Source organism: Amblyraja radiata, chromosome 1, assembly GCF_010909765.2.
Source record: "Amblyraja radiata isolate CabotCenter1 chromosome 1, sAmbRad1.1.pri, whole genome shotgun sequence".
NCBI lineage: Eukaryota > Metazoa > Chordata > Chondrichthyes > Rajiformes > Rajidae > Amblyraja > Amblyraja radiata.
The window spans coordinates 107,684,459-107,698,947 of NC_045956.1; the positions used below are offsets into that span (position 1 = coordinate 107,684,459).

At 37.6% G+C, this 14,489-nt stretch overlaps 1 protein-coding gene across 7 annotated transcripts in view; it reads right to left on the reverse strand.

Moving 5' to 3' along the window:
• fryl (FRY like transcription coactivator) overlaps positions 1-14,489 on the reverse strand; it is a 318,781-nt gene that overhangs the window by 24,488 nt on the left and 279,804 nt on the right. For all 7 annotated transcript variants that reach the window (XM_033028305.1, XM_033028264.1, XM_033028273.1 and 4 more), the window contains 4 exons: positions 11,763-11,970; positions 10,758-10,907; positions 8,277-8,375; positions 973-1,038 (listed from right to left, as the gene is read on the reverse strand). In XM_033028305.1, the coding sequence (XP_032884196.1) occupies positions 973-1,038; positions 8,277-8,375; positions 10,758-10,907; positions 11,763-11,970 (523 nt within the window). The remainder of the gene's footprint in view (positions 1-972; positions 1,039-8,276; positions 8,376-10,757; positions 10,908-11,762; positions 11,971-14,489) is intronic.

The following is a 14,489-nucleotide window of genomic DNA, read 5'->3' on the forward strand; positions in this document are numbered from 1 at the left end:
TTTTTATACCAATGGTCAACTGATCTCCTCTATATTATTATGAAACAAGTGAAGATGAAACAGAGTAATTGAATTTGTTTCTTTCACTAATTAGCTATTCAACTTGCTGAATAAACTTGTTGGAACTTTCAATAGAAGTTATCAACTAGGCATTGATTTTTCTTCATTTCAAAAATAAGTAATTTGATGTTGTTCCAAGAGCCACTTCCTCTTGCACTATGTATCTTCCCTTTTGCTCTATCTATTGTCCTTGAGTTTGACGATTGTATTTATGTATGATATCTGATCTGTTTGGATAACATGAAAGACAAAGCTTTTCACTGTACCTTAGTACACATGGCAATAATAAACCTAAACCGGCTGTTTCAATCTGACTGTAAAAACATACTGTGTTCCATACATTAACATGGAGCAAGTTACAAGTTTACTGCATAATCTGCAACAGATTATTATACAAATAGAATCAAGACATGGTTCATGTCAAGTTGCTGTTGAATATTATTTACAAATAAATTGTGATGCTACATGCAAATGACTCTTATTAATATATACACAAACATAACAGCATATTTACAGAAGATAAGACACAAAAAGCTGAAGTAACTCAGCGGGACAGGCACATCTCTGGAGAGAGGGAATGGGTGATGTTTCGGGTCGAGTCCCTTCTATATGTACACACAATTTCCTAAGGTGGGCCAGTGTTTAAATTCTTATGGGATCCATTTTAATAAAGATAGTGGTGGAAGCTTGTGTTATAAGAGAGAGCCTGCACAGTTAACTGCACTGACAAAAATGATACCAGCAATATATTCCAAGTGTTTAAATCATCATCCTAATGCTTAGCCATCCAATTTTCCAAAGAGTTCCTCTATACCTTGGCAATCAATAAATGGAAAGATGAATATATTATATCGGAGTAGGGGTGGAGTTGAAGAGAAGTTGATGGAAGAATGGAAAAATGCAGACACTCACCTGTGCACCTCTATTGGTTCGTTGATTATCCCCTGCACCAAAAGTCCTTTTACAGTTTTCCAACCACTGCATTAAAAATATTCAAATGTATCAGTAAATTAGAAGTTTAAAATGTACCAAGTTATGACAAATATAAATCTATGGTTATTTATCGATAAATCATGCAGAATTCCCTCATACAGCGAAACCAATATATACTTGCACAGCAAGTCCCCAGTCCCCAAACCCACCTTCCTTTCTTAATCTGCTGAACAATCAACACTACTTGGCAAAGTAAATTGCAAGTTTATTTCAGTCACCACATTACAAATAACAGATTCAATTCATCATTGCTGGAATGGGGTGGAAGATTGCAACCTTCACGTGGTCCACCCCGTTTCGACGAATGCAATAAACCTGGCGTGCACAAACAGAAGATCAAACAGAACAAATTGTCTTACAACTTTAGGCTGTGCACGCCATACGCAAGAAGAAAAAGATTGCTGGAATTATCTTCCAGGATCCTGTTTCTCAGAATACGAGTGAAAGTGTTTCTGATGGAAAGTCATTGACCTGAAACTCTGGTCTCACTCCACGTATGCTGCCTGACCTTATGTTTTATTTCAGAATTCTAGCATTTGCAGCTTTTGGATGTTCTGTGTAAATACCTAATTGGAGTTTGTAAATCCTGTACTTGAAAATATGCGTGAAGTTACCTCCGAACGATTTAACAGATATATCCACAGAATTCCAAACCAGAAACCCTAATTGTAAATGCACATAATCTGATGTGGTTCTTCTGGAGGAAAAGCAAATGCAGGGGCACCAATTATCTATCGCCAAACCCCAATATCTTTGGATAAGTATAGACAGTGCATTGTGTATATACTATAGGAATATATATGTTATCACCAACTCTGCTCAAAATGTCAGTTCCAATGACATACACGAAAGATAATTCTTTGTCTAATCAATTTAAGAAGTCCACCACAATCAATCAAGTATACCTGGTTGTGTAAGAATGGATGGAATACTTTAGAGAATATGAGACCAGCTTTAGAAAACTTTGAACAAAATCTGTATAAGATCTATTCCTGTATTCTAATTCATAAAATTTTGATTGATACATTTACAAACATTTAATAGTGCTGGTACTTTAAAAATATCTACAAATATGTTATATGCAGAGCTCTTAAAGCCTGTTGACCATGTTAAGCAGAACTATTAATTTTGGCTCTGCAAAAACAATATTGAATATATAAATATGAACCAATAGTACACATCAACAGCCCTGCTCCAAATGTCAGTTCCAGTGACATGCAAGAAAGACAATTCTTAATCTAATCAATTTAAGAAGCCCCCTGGAATCAATCAATTATATTTGAAGGTTTGTGCAAGAATGATGGAATACCCCAGAGGGTATGGGACATGTTTTAATTAGTGAATGGATTCCAAGTCCCATTAGTAAATCTTATTGTGCTTTCTCTGTAGCCGAATTTAATTATAGTGTAGATTTATGAGTCAACAGAATTTGCTTGTAAAATACAGCATATCATCATGTCACCATCCACCACCAGTCAAATGTTTAAAGGTGACAATGCTGCATATGTTGCCGAAAAAACCCAAAACAGAAATGACAGCTCGGGAAAGGAATTTAATGCAATTTAATTTAAATAATATATTTCATGCAGGCGGTATTTATGATAATTCAGTCAGCTTAATTGTGCAAATATTTCATTTCCTGTGGCCAGGCAGGAGCTCTTGAATATCTCCTAACACAGTGCCCGCCATAATGTTTGGGACAAAGACCTATCATTTATTTATTTGCCCCTGTACTCCACAATTTGAGATTTGCCATAGAAAATATCACGTGGTTAAAGTGCACATTGTCAGATTTTAATAAAGGCCAATTTTATACATTTTGGTTTCACCATGTAGAAATTACAGCAGTGTTTATACATAGTCCCTCCATTTCAGGGCACCATAATGTTTGGGACACCGCAAAGTCATGTATATGAAAGTAGTCATGTTTAGTATTTTGTTGCATATCCTTTACATGCAATGACTGCTTGAAGTTTGCGATTCATGGACATCACCAGTTGCTGGGTGTCTTCACTGTATTGCAGCCATCTTTAGCTTATGCTTGTTTTGGGGGCTAGACCCATTCAGTTTTCTCTTCAGCATATAAAAGGCATGCTCAATTGGGTTCAGATCGGGCAATTAACTTGGCCACTCAAGAATTGACCATTTTTTAGCTTTGAAAAACGTTGTTGCTTTAGCAGTATGTTTGGGATCAATGTCTTGCTGTAGAATGAACCGCCGGCCAATGAGTTTTGAACCATTTGTTTGAACTTGAGCAGATAGGATGTGTCTATGCACTTCAGAATTCATTATGCTACTTCCATCAGCAGTTGTATCATCAACGAAGATAAGTGTCCCGTAGCTTCAGCAGCCATACATGCACAGGCCACAACACCCCCACCACCGTGTTTCACAGGTGAGGTGGTATGCTTTGAATTTTGGGCAGTTCCTTCTCTCCTCCATACTTTGGTCTTGCCATCACTCTGATATGTTAATCTTCGTCTCATCTGTTCACAAGACCTTTTTCCAGAACTGTGCTTACTCTTTTAAGTACTTCTTGGCAAACTGTAACCTGGCCATCCTATTTTTGAGGCTAACCAGTGGTTTGCATCTTGCAGTGTAGCCTCTGTATTTCTGTTCATGAAGTCTTCAGAGGACAGTGCTCGTTGACAAATCCACACCTGACTCCTGAAGAGTGTTTCTGATCTGTCGGACAGGCTTTTGGGGATATTTCTTTATTATAGAGAGAATTCTTCTGTCATCAGTTGTGGAGGTCTTCCTTGGCCTGCCAATCCCTTTTCGATTAGTAAGCTCACCAGGGCTCTCTTTCTTCTTAATGATGTTCCAAACAGTTGATTTTGGTAAGCCAAAGGCTTGGCTGTCTCTAACAGTGTTATTCTTGTTTCTCAGTTATAATGGCTTCTTTGATTTTCATTGGCACAACTTTGGTCCTCATGTTGATAAACAGCAATAAAAGTTTCCAAAGGTGATGGAAAGACTGGAGGAAAGACTAGGTGCTGAGAGCTCTCTTATACCTGCATTAAGGAGGCATTTAAACACACCTGAGCAATTACGAACACCTGTGAAGCCATGTGTCCCAAACATTATGGTGCCCTGAAATGGGGGGGGGGGGGGGGGGGGGGGAGGGCTGGCTATGTATAAATATGGTGAAATCAAAATGTATAAAAATGGCCTTTATTAAAATCTGACAATGTGTACTTTAACAACATGTGATTTTTTTTCTATTACAAATCTCAATTTGTGGAGTACAGAGGCAAATAAATAAATGATGGGTCTTTGTGCCAAACATTATGGAGGGAACTGTAATTATCCCTTGACCGGACCCCACTAACAAACATTAGGTCACCATTTCCCAAGGCATCATCGATCATATTACCTCCAGGAATCTCCCCTCTGCAGCCTCCAATCTTATAGTTCCTCAACCCCACGCTGCCCATTTTTACCTCTTTCCCAAAATCCACAAGCAGGACTGCCCTGGCAGACCCATTGTTTCTGCCATCACCTACCCCACCAAACTCATCTCCAAATAGCTCAATTCCATCTTGTCCTCCCTTATCGAGTCCTTTAGACCTACATCCGAGACACCTTACATGCTTTTCACCACTTCAATAACTTTTAATTCCTAGGCCCCGATTGCCTAATTTTTTACCATTGTCATCTAACCCCTATACACCTCCAATCCCCATCACTAAGGCCTCAGGGCCCTATGGTTCTTCCTTGGATGGAGACCCAACAAGTTCCCCTCAACTAACACTCTCCTCTGCTTGGCAGAACTTGTCCTCATCCTTAACAACTTCTCTTCTGACTCCTCACACTTTCATCAAAAGTGTAGTCATGGACACTCGCATGGGTCCCAACTATGCCTGTCTTTTTGTTCATTACGTTAAACATTCCTTATTCCAAATGAGCCCCAGCACTACCAGAAAGGTTGATATGGGAATGGGATGGAGTGTTACAATGGTAACAACTGGAAGATCCAGTAGGCCCTGAAAAAAAGAGTACAAAGTGTTCAGCGAAATGATGTTGCGAAATAATGTGTTGGATGCCAAGGCTGGTGTAGTGAAAGGTAAGGAACAGGGGAACTCTATCCTTGTTCCATCTGGGTGGAGGGGGAGTGAGATAAGAACTATGGGACACAGAGGAGACATGGGTAAGGTATTCATCTATGACAACAGAGGAGAAATCACATTTATTAAAGATAGAGGACCTTATTAAATGTACTAGAATGGAAAGTCTCATCTTCAGAGCAGATGCAGTGGAGACAGAGGAATTGAAAGTAGGGGTTAATGTCTTTCCAAGAGGCAGGATGAGAGGAAGTGTAATACAGACAACTGTGGGAGTCGATAGGTTTGTATCCCGGCAACTCTTGGATTGAAAGCAAATTATGTTCAACACCCTATGACTGTTTCAGAAAATGATGAATGTAGGGTGGGTAGGTGCAAATTTTGTATTCTCACGTATTGAAAACGAAAGAGGCAATTTAAAGGAATCAGGTAGGTTTAAAGGATGGATCAGTGGAAAGTGCTATATCACGTGGCTAATATTAAGTGATAGGACTGGGGAAGGAAAACAACCATAACACAAAGTGACTGACTATGCTACTGGATGTAATGGAGGACAAAATTCTAGCAGTATTGATAGATAAATCCCAGAAATCAACAGCACTGCAGTGTAGTATCACTAAAGGAAGGTTTACTGGATTTATATATAAATAGCCAGAGAAATAAAATAGACTTCACGAGATGATTGAAAAAAATCACCAAAGCACTGTATCAGCCACAGTTGGAAAGCTATGTAGAGTTCTGCTTAGTGCCTTGAAACAATGATATTCAAATTGGAAACAATATGAAAAAGGACATAAAAACTAATTTCCTTCAATCAATTTAAGCTGCAAGAAGTTGATGAACCTGAGGTTCCTACAGATAAAATGTAAAGAAGATGTGATTCAAGATTTTTAAAGGAATATAAATTGAAATATGATTGCTTGGAGAGGAGTTTCAAAATAATAAGGAAAGTGTGCACACAGCTTTGGTTCACCTATTTTGCGCTGAGGGATGAATACTTCGACTGGACTTTCAAAGCACTTGAGGCTGATGCTGAGAACCTCTTGGGAGAAATTTAGATGTTGGGATACAAAGGGAAACAAGGATTCAAATTTGTTTCGGTAATGCCAAATTGATTGCAGGGCCTTCTGCATTTTTCTACTATTCTATATGATTTACTCCTAAACCTGTAACCATCAATTTGCTTAAACCTGTCAAGTTCCCCTTTAACGCATAGTGACAACTTCATATCATGCCTTGGCAGCTTGCCTCTGTTGGTAATAACTCACTAAAAAATGATATTTTGGCAGATCACCAAACTTTCTACCGCCCTTGCTTTCTCTCTCCATCCCCTTCCCTTCCCCTTCCCAGTTCTCCCACTAGTCTAACAGTCTCTGACTACACTCTATCTTTGTCCCGCCTCCTCCCCTGACATCAGGCTGAAGAAGGATCTCGACCCGAAACGTCGCCCATTCATTCTCTCCAGAGATACTGCCTCTCTCCAGAGATACTGCCTCTCCTGCTGAGTTACTCCCGCATTTTGTGTCTACCTTCAATTTAAAACAGCATCTGCAGTTGTTTCTTACACATGTTATTCAATGCCCTCTAAACATGCTAGGCTTCAACTAAACAATCAAATAGGAAGTCGCCGTCATTGCGGGCTACTACAAGATTTTGTTATGTTGCTCATACCCTTTTGTATCGTCTCAGTCCAGCTAACCTCCAGCAAATGGACAAAACTGACAAATTACTCCAAGTAAAGATCCAATACGAGATTGGGCTGCGTCTTTGAATTTGACAATCTCACCAACCTCAGGCCAGGTTATAAGAATAGCTCTGACAGAAATTTTTTTTAACCAATACAATATTAATTCCCAGAAGTCATCATTCTCACGGCAAAGAGAGGATATCTTCTGAAAAATATATTTTTTTGTAAATTACATAAATTACAGACAAAACAAATTCAGCTCTCTGAATGAATTCCAGCATCATAGCATTATTTATGTACATTTTCCACATTCTGTCAGCGGTTCTAAAGTACAGCATTTCACATTTTATACAATATTGCAAAAATGGCCTTATTGTCAATTTTTTTTCATGACTAGTGTTTAGCTGTATGAAAATTTACAAGATTACCAGCATTACTCTCCCTTATCCAATTATACAAAGATTGCTGCAAATTCTACAAATAGTGCCCACAGAGCATTCAAATTTGCAATAATTAATGATTTCACTTAACCATTGCTTGTCAATTTAAAGGAACAGAATGATTTCCCAAAGATAATAACAAATATTTGCCTTTAATTTAAAATACATCATTTTCCATCACTTGCTACTTTGGTCAGGTTTAAAAAAACAAATCAATATAATTGAGCTTCAGAAGAATGAAGGCCACATACTCTTTGAAGTTTAAAAGGTATTAACCAAGCCAATATTACTCAGCAATAAAATACATAGCAAACAAAAATAAGTTGTTTTACGATATCAAATATGGCATAAGATAGAGAAACAAGGAACTGCGGATGTTGGTCAACAGAAAAGGACACAAAATGCTGGAGTAATTTAGTAGGTTATGCAGCACCTGAAGAAGCGTCCCGACCCAAAATGTTATCGATGTATGTTCTCCAGAGAACATACATCGCTGCCTGACCCGCTGAGTTAATCCAGCATTTTATATCCCTTTATGGCATAAGAGATATCATTTTCCCGATAGTTCACCCCAGCTCGTCAAAACATATTGATTACTAACTATGAACTATTTATTGCAATTCTTGACATGCAACCAGTGAATAATGTAAAGGATATCTTATAGTTTGATAATTTCATAATAATATACCATTATATAGTTTATTCCAATATACCTAAAGGAATGGAATATGTGCCTTTACTTGAAATAGGCAGTAAAAAGTATAATCACAATTCATGCGCTCTGCAAGATTTAATGAACATCAGCAATAGATTTTATTTATTTCAGTGTTTCAAACAGTGGCAATGTTGAAAACCTGCTGTATTCCACATTTCTACTGGTATGAATAATTTAGCAAAATAAAAAAATGATTAAACTTTTTTTTTGTGTTTGAGATTTTTTAAATATTTCATTGGAATTTGATAAAAATTGTCCTAGATATATCAAAAGAAAGTAGAAATATAAATGTAGGAATGATTTTGTATGTAGCTCACCTGCTCAGCTCCCTCCCTTTTGGCATTGTAGGTATCCAAATGTTCTTGTAGCTCTAACACACTGAACTTTAATGTCTCTAACAACCCACAGGAGACAAGCTGTAAGAAAATAAACAAAATGTTTGGGTACCTTATGTATATATGCTCTATTAATATTTTAATAATGTTATATTAAGATATTTTGTCCCAGACAAATGTTAAAAACTAACAACCACCATGACTCTGGTTTAATCACTCTCTCTCTCGCTCTCAGATATACAAATCATCTGTTTATGTACAGATGGATGGTAGGGAAAACACAGTGTAAATTAGCCCTTCAGTACCTCCAATTACCCAGATCATGAACGGTGTCGTGAAATGGACTCAGGCAGGGCCGGCCTTAGGAGGTGCGGGGCCCAATTGGGAACATTTTTCATAAAAATATAAATAAATAATTATAAATGAGTGGGGTCATGTTACCAGTTATAACTTCATTGTGTCTCAGGCTGTGTACTGGCTTCTTGGCTCAAGATTCTAGTTTTAGATGGGATTATATAGAGCTGTAGTCGATAAATAGGAGTCTAATGGAGGAGTCCTTGTCCGGCTGTTACAGAGATGAGTTTAGGGCCAGGGAAATTACTTCTGCTGTGGACCCATTGTGATGGTCAGCAAACTGCGGTGGTTCATAGCTGGCTGGGAGGCTGGAGTTAATGTGCAGCAACAGCCTCTTGAAGCACTTCTTGACAGTGGTTGTCAGAGTTACTGGGTGGTAGTCATTAAAGCACGCTGCCTTACTTTTCTTTGGTATTGGAATGATAGTGGTCTTCTTGAAGCAGATGGAGACCTCAGAATGGAGTTGCGAGAGGTTAAAGATGGCTATTAATACCTCTGCCAGCTGATCCGCACAGATCCTAATGATGCATCCTGGGACTCCATCCGGGCTAGTTGCTTTCCATGGATTCACTCAGGAAGGCCGATCTTACAACTGCTACTGTAACCGTTGATGCAGGTACACCTGAGACTGGGGGGGAGGGTGATGTTCCTCCACCCGCCCTACTGCACAAAGTGGGCATAGAATGCATTTTCATCAGGGAGGGACCCATTGTTGTCAGCGATACTGCCCGCCTTTGCTTTGTAGCCAGTTATAGCAAGCAAGCGTTGCCACAATATACAGGCATCTGCATCATTGCCTTAGGACTCCAGCTTAGTTCAGAATTCCCTTTTGGTATCCTTAATGGCTCTGAAAAAGTTTATATTTCCTTTATGTAATAATCTCATTCAATCATCCTTGGGAGATGGAAGTTAACATGATCTGGAAGGATAATAGCTTAAAACCTTTTTTTTTGTAATTGTACAAGCAAATTCAAAGATAGATTTTGCAAGCCCAAAAGTGATTCAAAGAGCTGCCATTAGGAAATGTAGGGTATGAACATTGTATCCAAGAGGGAAGGCACTGTGGCAAATTCATTACTGCAGTGGTATGAACTGGAATGCAGGTGGATGTTACTGCAATGGAGAATCCTGATTAAATTAGTTGGGCCCCAAAAGGCAGGAAAGTAACCAAACTGGAGAGATTGCATGCATAATCAACTGAGACATTTCAATTGTGAAAGAATGAAACAAAGTAAAATGAATAGTAAATTTAAAATAAAGCAGGAAATGCTCAGTAGATGTACTATCTATTTCTATCTGTAGGGCGGCACGGTGGTACAGCGATAGAGTTGCTGCCTTACAGTGCTTGCAGCGCCGGAAACGCGGGTTCAATCCCGACTACCGGTGCTGTCTGTACGGAATTTGTACATTCTCTCCGTGACCGCGTGGGTTTTCACCGAGATCTTCAGTTTCCTCCCACACTCCAATGACGTACAGGCTTGTAGGTTAATCGGCTTGGTAGAAATGAAAATTGTCCCCAGTGTGTGTAGGATAGTATTGATCTGCAGGGATGATTGGTCGGTGGGGACTAGGTGGACCGAAGGGCCTGTGTCTGCGCTGTATCTCTAAACTAAACTAAACCTGTGAAAAAATTAGATAAAAGTAACTAAATTTTAAACTTTCTTTCACCAAGTAGAAGCTGAAATAGTAGTAGACCCTTTGCACCCTTGAACCTGCACAATCATTCAATAAGTTCATGACATAATCTTTTGCATCAATATGCTTTTCCTGCGCTGATCCCATATCTTTTTGTTCCTACGACATAATATTCAGAAATATGGTATTTCTATTTCTCTCTTCACTGCAGATGGCTGACCTGCTGAGTATTTCCAGCATTTTTGGAATTACTTCAGTGTTTTGTGTTTGCAAAGTAAACTTATTTACCTTTGAACAGAAAGTAGATTATGTTGTGTCAGAAGGCTCAAATATATAGTTGGCAAGTTACACTTTAACATCGTCTTCAAGAAATATGCACCCATACTTGAATAAGTCTTTTGAGCAAATGTGAAACATCACATAAATTAATTTATACTAATTTCCATCAATTGTTTTATGCAGAGAAAAACTTACAGTTTCAGCATCCACAAAGACAGTGGGGCAATCTGAACACATCATCATTACTTCTAAAGAACTCTTGAACTTTGAGCCAATCTTCTGTAAGCTGTCTCCCAAATGGCTGACTGAATCATGAGTTATTGCACAGAATTTCTTCTGAATGTTCTGCAGAAATGAGCAATGAAATTTTAACTTTTTACCCTGCATCTTTCACGTATTTTGAACATATTTACAAAAGCAAAAAGTTTCTCTACATCATGAATGCTTAGCATTCGTACAAATCAGTTTTGGTTTGGTTAACATTAACACTATTGTAGACCACATCAAAAGTAAGTTGTTGACTTGGTTCCGGGAAAATCAAGTTTTTTTCGTATGAATAATATCTTATCATTAATGATGGCTAACTTAAAGAATTATTAATTCTAGTCTTTCCAGTGACTTGATTCCTATTTAGAAAACTTTAATAAATGAGCAAAGCAAGCATTGTGAATATCACATATTTGGAGAGGGTGCAGAAAGGTTTACCAGGATATACTGTCTGGATTAGGAGGTAATAGTTACAAGGAAAGGTTTGAACATTTTGAATTTTTTTACTGGAATGCTAGAGGTTGAGGGGAGAACTGATAGAAGTATATAACATTATTAGAGGTATAGATAGTGTAGGCAGTGAGAACCTTTTTCCCAGATTGAAAATATTTATGACTAGAGGGGATGGGTTTGAGTGGGAGGAGCAATGTTTAAAGATGATGTGCTGGGCAGGTTTTTTTTTTAATGCACTGCCCAATGTGGTGGTGTAGGCAGAAACGGTGGTAGCATTTAAGAGACTTTTAGACAGGCAGATGGATATGCAGGGAATGGAGTGATATGGATCATGTACAGGCAGGTGAGATTTGGCATTGAGTTCAGCACTGACATTGTGGGTGTTTGAACCTGTTCTTGTACTGTACTGTTTTATGCTCTAATTTCCGAATTGGTAATATTGCTTACAAAAACATATATTTTAGTTAATAGACCACTAACCTGAAACAATCTAGAAAACACATGAAATGTATGCACAGCACAGGATCCATCTGTGTCCAACAGCATCTGGTTGACATGGCAACGCCAGGCTTCCTCCTCATCCTCATAAGCCACTGGTTGGAAAGCAGACAAGATAGCAGAAAGGAAAGGTGAAGGTGGTGGTGAGGTATGGATCTCAGGATATCCTTCCTGGTCTCCCTCATCTTGACTGAAAATGAAACAGAAAGTGCACAAGGTAAGATAATTAAATTAAATACGACGGAATCTACCCTCTAATCTTCATTTCAGATGATGATTCGTTTAACATCATATTTTGTATTGTTTTCTCAAATCAACATCGCTATATATTTACATTATTGAACTGGAAATAATTTTTTCCTCAATATTCCCTCCCACCCCCCCTGCAATACTGTACATAACAGCATACGTAGTTCAAGAAAACATTTTGTTAAAATATCAAAAAATATATTAACATTAAAATTGGCTCGTAGAGAGATAGGATCCTTTCTTAGGACTTGGATATTTTTTCCCCGAAAATAGCAGCACAATAAAGCTTTAACTCAAAAGAAAATATGAATAGATTTTGTTGCTGGCAAGCTCTGTAAATAAATTTAATTAAAGGTGATCAGTATAAAATCTGACATGAACTCACATTTTAGCATTGTAATAAAAAAGTGTCAGAACTTGATCCATTCTTCGCCCTACTTTAACTGTCTCATAATATTGATAGTTATAAAGCAGCCCATTATCCAAAGCTTTTGAAAGATTCAGATGTTTAAGAACATTCAGAAGTTTAAATATGAAAGATGTAAATACATATGGGACATATTATGTAATTTTTATTACAACTTTACACCCTGCGAGGATTTAAGGATCCTTTGAATATGGATTTTTTTTGTATTTTTATTTCTCACGTACATTTTGAATCAAGCAGTTTTTGAATGTTAGTTGTTAAACATTGAAGTAAAAATAATGGTGGATATGCCAGAGTATTCTTAGGAATAGGAGCTGTTCTTTGAGTTGTGCAGAAACACTGCTGACATTTTAAAAATAGCAATAGAGTAGCAAATCATGTTTACTTCAGTCCCAAGCAAATTTTACTGGATGCAGCATTCCTCTTTTATATTTAATTAGTACAATGCAGAAATCAAATAGTAGTTCAGAATCTTTTCCCACTGATAAAATGAACAAATTGATTATTTTCAAACCAGGCTCACTGTTAAATAGCTTTTGGTTTAGTGAATAAACGTGCCAATGTGATGTGCAATTTTCCAATGTATCTTTAATTACAAAGTGAGCTGAAAAATGGAACAAATCCACCCACGATAAAAAATCAGAAATTATAAATAGTATACTCACTGTTCAAGTTTACTGAAAATTCTTACAACACAAGCAGAATAAATGTATCTGAGACCGTTCATATTGAGTGCAGTAATAGTCTGAATAATTACTTCATTTGAAGTGCAGTTTAATATTTACAGTGCGTTAGCTGGAAGATGAACTGCATAGGTACACAGTGTAGCTGTACGCAATATGTAAAACATATTCTCTTGGAAAAGGCAAAAGACCTTTTGCAGTCGTAGACAGTAATTTTAATTCAGTATGGTTTACTTTAAGAGGATGGATGCATCAAAGGATGTCCATTTACGAGCTCAATCAATTTAATGGGATTCACATTTGTGAAGTTATTCAAATCTCGTGGCAATCCATCCTTTCCTGTAAATTGATATACACCTTTTTTCTTTTGACTCAGAAAGATCAAATTATCTCCTGCTCCAAGCAAGTTCCTTTTGCATTTAATGGATTAAAAAAGGCGTGGTTAGAAAAAATGGACAAAAAAAACCAGATTGATTTTATAGCAAGCCAATGACATTGCCGACTTCCATCAGTCCATTTACTTCAGGGTCACAAAACTACTGGAAAAAAATGATGCATGGTTTATTCAAAACTGGCTGGACTACTTCCAAAAGGCTTTCCCAGATTCTCTTGACAAACATTAACCAGTCTCATCTAATTTTACAATAAATTTCATCAAGGACATTTGAGACATAAAGGATGAAGGATTATTCAATGGAAAAAAAAAACAGCCACGTTTGGCCTCAACTAAGTTGGGAATACAAGGAAAACTCAGCAAGTCTGCAACTCATATGGTTCCAATTTTCCCAAAACCCCAATCTCACCTTCCAACTGTAAACCTGCATGTCACAACTTTTCAATAATACATACCACTACATTTTAAGTGATAAGAGTTTCTGTCTCTAACACTGTTTTAGGCAGTGACTTCTAGACTCCCACTGGCCTTCAAATGGATTTTCAAAATCCTTTTTTAGCTTTATAATCATTTTATGCAAAACCTTAAATCAATACCTCCTGGCTTCTGACCAGTTAATTAAGGGAAATGTGTTCTTCCAATTCATTCTATCGAGGTCTCTTTTAATTTTATACATTTCAGATCAACCTCCCCTTCACCTCCAATGTTTCAAAATATACAATCCCAGTTCATCTAATCTCACCAAAAAGCTAAAATTTCCCATTCTGGCAACATCAACATAAAGCTCTACCCATCTTCTTCAGTGTAATGTTTCTTGTGATGCGGAGACTGGAGCGGAGCACAATAAACTATGGCCGAACAAGTATCACATATAATCTGGGAATAACCTACTCACTCTTATATTCTGTGCTTAGGCTAATAAAGGAATATATCTTGCATGCCCTTTAAACCACCTC